This window comes from Anas acuta, chromosome 3 (assembly GCF_963932015.1).
Source record: "Anas acuta chromosome 3, bAnaAcu1.1, whole genome shotgun sequence".
NCBI lineage: Eukaryota > Metazoa > Chordata > Aves > Anseriformes > Anatidae > Anas > Anas acuta.
The window spans coordinates 64,449,180-64,455,666 of record NC_088981.1 but is presented as its reverse complement, the minus strand read 5'-3'; the positions used below and the strand labels follow the sequence as shown (position 1 = coordinate 64,455,666).

At 44.7% G+C, this 6,487-nt stretch overlaps 1 protein-coding gene across 2 annotated transcripts in view; it reads left to right on the top strand.

Annotated features, from left to right (window-relative positions):
* The first annotated feature begins 631 nt into the window (after positions 1-631).
* NKAIN2 (sodium/potassium transporting ATPase interacting 2) overlaps positions 632-6,487 on the top strand; it is a 576,006-nt gene continuing 570,150 nt past the window's right edge. Inside the window, exon 1 of one of the 2 annotated variants that reach the window (XM_068677540.1) lies at positions 632-1,064. Coding sequence is in view for 1 of the 2 variants with exons in the window: in XM_068677538.1 (XP_068533639.1) it covers positions 1,011-1,064 (54 nt within the window). In the remaining variant the exon portion in view is untranslated. The remainder of the gene's footprint in view (positions 1,065-6,487) is intronic. The other variant, XM_068677538.1, reaches the window with a different exon arrangement.

The following is a 6,487-nucleotide window of genomic DNA, read 5'->3' as shown; positions in this document are numbered from 1 at the left end:
TGGCTGGCAGGGCGACCACCTCCTCCCCGGAGCTCTCCGGGAGCTCTCCCCGGTGCCGGCGGCGGCTGCCGCGGAGGCTGGGCCGGCGGCTTCCCCCTGCACCTCCCTCCGAGCCCGGCAGGCGGCAGCAGCGCGCCCCGCGCCGCCACCGGGCTGTGGCCGCGCCGGCTCCGCTCCGCACCCACGGGCGGGGGCTGCGGGCTCCGCGCTGAGCCCCACGCTGTGCCCCGCTCCCCGCCTGCGGGGGAGCTCCGGGAGGGTGGGCGCGGAGGGGCGTCCTGCCGAGACAAAGGGGTCGGGGGACTGTGGGTGGGTAGGGGCGTTGTGAAGGCGCCTCCACCGCGCTGGAACAGACAAAGCGGCAGACCCGCACCTCCCGCGGGGGACCCCCAAGGCGAGGGGTGTCCGCTGCTGGGCTGCCACCGGGAGGGCTGGGGAGGAGGAGATGGAGGGTGGGTGGTGGGTGGGGGAGCGCCTCCGCCGCGGGCAGGAGGGAAGCCGCTCTCCGAGCGTGAACTGAGCTCAGCGCCGCCGCCTGCCTTGCCTCGCCTCGCCTCCCCGTCCCTCCCTCCCTCCATCCATCCATCCCTCCCTCCCTCCCTCCATCCCTCCTCCCCCCCTCCCGCCCCCCTCCCGCCGCAGCCGGCTGCGAGCCCGGCCGCTTCGCGAGCGGAGTTGAAGGGGGGCAAACTTCGCAGCCCAGATGCCTCTGGGGCTGCGCGGCAGAGCGCGGCTGCTCCCGCAGGCACCTGCCGCCGCCCTCCCCACGGCGCCGCCGCCCTCCGCGGGGGCGGCCGGCCCCGCTGCCGGCGGCCGCCGAGGCGGCGGGGGCTGCTGCGGCCGCGGCTAGGGGCGGGCGGGCAGCGGCGGCGGCGGGCGCGCCCCCATGCGGGTCCCGGGCCGGGGCGCGCCGGCGGCAGGCGGGAGCCGGGCGGCGGCCGGGCGGTGCTCTCCCGCCGCCTGAGCGGGCGCGGAGCGGCGCGGGACGGCGGCGCGGGGTGCCGGGAGCCATGGGCTATTGCAGCGGCCGCTGCACGCTGGTGGCGGTGTGCGGCGCGCAGCTGGTGAGTGGCGGCGGCGGCCGGCGGTGGGGTGGGGTGTGGGGGGAAATAGAGGGGGAGGAGGGGGTGTTTCGGGGAGCCCCCGCAGCCCCCCGCGGTTTGCGGGAGGCGGGGGCGGCGTTACAGGTAGTTCTGCGGGAGCCGCGCCAGGGCGGCTGCGGTGGACGCGCGGCGGAGTTGGTAAACTCGGTCAGTTTCGCCGAGCCTCGGCTCAACTTGGTACCCGGCTTCCCGTGGCGAGCTGCTGTTCGGCTGGCGTTATGTAAAGCAGGGACGCGGCCCTGGCAGGGGCGATGCGGAGCTGGTGAACAGTTTGCCGTACAGGTGTGTGTGGGGGTGAAGTTGTTATGTCTGCACTCTTCTGCAGATGTGTATTTTTTTTATTATTATTTTTTTTTGTCTTTCAGACTTTGCCAGCGTATGTTAATGTTTTATCATTGTGTTGTTGCAGAACTAAAACGATTATGTGTTTATGCTTGCATATAGAGGGGACATGTGGCATCACTTATAAGGTCAGCTACCAAATGAAACTAGACTGAGTTTAAAAAGTGGGCGCTGAGGTCCAATAACAAAGAAACTGCCTACAAATATATCTGCTTTGGAAGACGGTTAGTCAGTGTGCAATTGTATTGAGGCACTTTAAAAGTCACTGTGTTTAAAGTTAGTAAACTAAAGAAATGGCTCCTCCTGTAATATGTACCTGGATCACTGTCAGCAGGTCTGGTACATGATGTATGGAATTCCTGTGGACTTGGTTGCAGTGACACATGGCTAAAGACCTGTCAATGAAATATGCCCCATTTCTTATTTTCATTAGACCAAGTGCTCATGTGCTGGCAGAACAGGTGCAGAAGGCACCTTTGTTAAGCAGTTAACCTTAGAGAGGGAAGGAAATAATTCACATTACTCCATCCCTCTACCTCTTAGTGAATAGTTTAGCTGAGAAAGTGTTAGTCGGTATCAATAGCAACCAGCGTTGTCGCCAATTCTTCTCCTGCAGACAGGTACTAAAGAGAACTACAGAAGAAAAAAACAGTAGGTTTCAGGGACCAAAATCAGTAGAACAGTACATAGAAAAAGGACGATGTGTTAGCAGATCATAAACTCAAAATGCCTGTGGTCTTTCCATCAATGGTAACCCTTAATCTTTTTGTATTCTGGAAAGCAGTTTATTTGTATATGCTTTCCCCAAATAAGTTATCTGATTCTTTGTAGCTGGATGTATCTTATCAGATGTGATTTATTCATGCACACTGCCTAAAAAAAGAATCTGGAATAGAAGTATTGAATTTTGAGTGAAATGGTAGGAATGTAACCTTTTCCAGAAATTTAGAAATGTAAAATTAATCACTGAAGTTCTTCAGAATCATTTAAGTTTTAGAGGCGTACTTTTCATATTTTGTTGAAAAGGAAATGAAAATGGTTTAAATTGTGCCTTGTATGGATAAAAGATTGTGTTTTTTTTTAAACACCATCAGCAACCAGGAGATTATGACGACTCTGGAATGTGCTAAGATGTTAAAATTTTATTGTTATGAAAATCTGTGAAGGAAAACATATTTGCTAACTCATGGTGACAAAAATGCATACAAAACTCATAGTAAAAACATAAACAGAAATGACCATAGGAATATATAAGCAGATGGATGAGCAGGTAAGCTGATGTGGAATTGCAGCATTACTGTATTTTTTTTTAAATTGGTTGTGAACTACAGTATCATATACATGAGAAAATATGCATTCTGGAGTAGCTTAAGTAAACCTCTAACACAAATGTGTTTTCATAAACTGAAAACAAACTTGGAAATGTTTCCTGAACATGAAAAGGACATGCTGGCTGCAACACAAATCTCTCAGTCACATTTGGCCTGTGTAATGGCATTTAGATAGGTTCAAAGCAGAAATAATAATTTACATGAGAAAAAAAGTAGTTGGGAATGGAAAAAAATGACCTCTTTGCACTTATATTAACATCACTTGTCAAATTCCTTCACATGTTATACATATACCATCAGGTGGGAACAGGTCACGAGTTTTAAGTCAAGGAGATTTACCTCTCCTAGGTAGGCCTGTGGTTGGAGCAGTTGTCACTATTTTTCAGGTAAAGACCACTTACAGGAGCAAATTCTGTCAAGAATCACCCTGGAATTAGCAGCCACATTAATACAGATGAAAATCAAAAACAAAGGATGATGAAGTCATCTGGCCTGATTTGATGGGGATTTGAGGGGGGTGGGTGGAGCATTTCTGCAATGATAAGTATATAATAAAAAAAAAAAAAAAGGGGGGGGGGAAATGCTCTTCTAACATGAAGATCTAATACCTGGATCTCAGTTTTAAAATGATAATTGGAAGGAGAAAATACTGTTTCAAGAGAGAGAAAAAGTTTGAGACTTTTGAGAAAGGTTTCCTCCATTTTTTATGAAAAGATTTTCTTCCATCTCTGCAGAGCTAGGGTGTGGTGATCTGACTGGTCTTTGTAGCTCTGTACATTGAGCCTCTGTACACTGTACAATTCATTGTTGTATTGAGGGATACTGCAGTTCATTAACAAAGTTGTTGCATATCATATTTATAGATGATGTAGTTGTCCACAAATGGACAAAAAAGGGTGGTTGGTTGAAAGACTGGTTCAGGAGTAGAGCTATATCAACTTAAGGGATCTCCTGCACAAGCAAAATTGTTTTCATAAATGCATTTTAAATGTTCATATCTGAGGCAACATACTGTACCATCAGATTACCAGAAAGCTTAAGGAATGTTTCTGCTCTCAAGGGCATACTGATCATTGCTCCCCTGCTTATTAACATACATATACCTTCCTATTTGTGCTCTCATTTGTACTATGGAAAACAACCTTTGACAGCTCATTTTCCTCTGCATTTGGAGCCAATGAGAAGAATTAAAAGCAAGTAAGAGCTAATTTTGCTGATGTTGGGAACAAGGCATTGCTTTCTGTATACGGAGTTAACTATTTTAAAATATCTTTTCACTTTTTAAAGATACTAATTTGGTCTCTCTTGTCCTCTCTCCTTCTGAAGAGAACCCTGGGCATAGGGGCTCTGCTATTTTTTGTCCTGTGTCAGCCATCCTGGTTGCATTGAATGAATCTTCTGTTGTTGCTTTTTGACCTTTACACCTCCTTATTTTCGTGTATCTCCTTTTCTATTAATAGCTTACATCAGTAACACTAATATCTTGTTGTTTAGACTTTTTAATAGCAAGAGCAGCAAAGGTGAACCAGCTGCAATTATTGTCGGTTCAGTGCTTTCTGAAAGGCTTCAAAAACCCCATGGAAGCCAGTTAAAAACTTGTGTCCTCTGCTACTGCTTGGGAAAACTCAGAGCAGTGGCAAAGCAGGAAAAACTACTTCATGTTTGCAACTTAGAAGCTTTCTCCCCAAGTGGAATGATGAGAAAGAGTATCATTTCCTGAGGAAACTTTTAAGTCTTCATAAATCGTCTTTGTCTGATGGATAGAAACAATAAGATCTCCATACTCCCAAGACTAATTAAATGACAGGTAATTCAGCCTTTGCAATTGCTCAGTTTCCATCTGCATATATTTATATCATTCTTTTTTGTATGTTTTGCCTCTTAGTCTCTCTCTTCTGTTTCTTTTAAAGTAAATTGTAATACAGTTAAGGTACTTTAAAAAAGTTTTAAGACATAAAATTTGTAAACAAGATGCAAGCATATATATCAAGGCTCAGCTAGTGATTCCAAGGGATTCAGTTTGATGCTCTAAAGGAGTGTGTATCGTAACAGGCACAAATTCATGGATTTCTGAAAATTGATGCCTTCCACAGACATAGATTTAGAAAGTAAATCAGTAAATCTAAGTATTTAGTAATCACTCTCTCTCTCTCTCTCTCTCTCTTTTTTTTTTTTTTTTTTCTCACCAACAGGCTGGGGCATAAGCACACCTGACACCAAACCTGATAGCACCTCTCTGTGGTCTCTTCTAGATGCAATTCTTGCTGAAACCAGACTGAGGTGCTTTATGGCTAAGCTGAACAAAGGCCCCAATTTTGGTTGGTTTTGTTATCATAGGCCCCAACTTTTATCTTTGCTTTGAGCTAATGAAAAAAAAAAAAAACAGATTGTATGAAAATTTACTTGCCTCATAGTTTTCCACAAATGAATAGTGCGAATTCAGTATTCAAATACTTTATTTCAAATATAAACTGTATAATCTGTAGTGATTTCTGTTCTTATCTGTGAAACCAATATCCATAACCACGTATTTAGTTACCTTGTTGCAAATGAAGGGCCAAGTTTGATCTTTTTAGATCATGTTTTAAACATAAGTAACAAATATCCATGTGTTCTTTTTTTTTTTCTGTCATGGGCAGAATATTTGTAGGACATTTTGGATCATCTTCTATTTTTTTTTTTTTTCAGTGTCACCAGTTTTTGTTAGTTTACATTCTTCATGTTTGAAACACAGTTCAAACTCTTCAGGATTGGTGAATTTGGCAGGTTTTCATCTATTTCATGAATCTATCTACAGAGTTTGGCACTAATTTATACCATGAATATCTTTGCTTGGGTTGGGGCGGGGGGGAGGGGGGGGGGAGAGAAATAGATCATATTTTAACAGTTTGCAGATTGAATTGTCTCTGGACCTTCTGGGAGTGAGGTTTGTCAGATTAGAGCTGAGGTCCCTCAGAGGGCAAAGTGAAGATATTCACAGCAGAGACTCCCTAGTATTAATTACTCCACGGTTTTATGGAATAAAGAACTAGTGAGAAAGTACTCACCATAGTACTTTACAATAGCATATCAAACCACATAACTAGTGTATGTAGCCTTTTTTTTTTTTTTTATAGCTATAGAAAATCAGTAGTGAAACTGATTTTTTGCTTCCAATTGCTGATATTTTTGGGGAGGGTGTTCTTTTTTTGTGTGCGTGGTTTTTATTTTTTTTTCTTTTAATTGTGTTTCATTGTTCTGGTTGCCAATGGTTTTCAATACCAGCTTTAGAGAAAAATGTCTGCAATGGAAAATTTTGATGACATGTAAATGTTCCTACATTTTCTGCTAGCACTAGGGGAATTAAAGAAATGGGCTTCACAAATGGAATGGAAAGTGATGTAGTTATTCCTCTTAGCCTGCAGATCTGTAGGTTTATCAATCTAGAAAGAAATTAGAAAAATTGGTTTCTGCTTTTTAGATAGTACTTATATTTAAGTCTCTGTGGGCCTTTGAAATTTTGACTGTCGACAACGTGCGTCTGTGCCTTCTTTAAAATTCTGCTTCTTGCTTTTTTTCAATTTTGATAGGAAAGAAAGTGAAAGTCTTGGTTTCATTGTATCCAAAAACATTGTTTCCTTTTCATTGCTAGTACAATCACAATCTCATGAATAGCAGATTTTCAGCAGATGTATGTTTGAAAGCTATAATACTAAGGAGTCAATTTTGAGG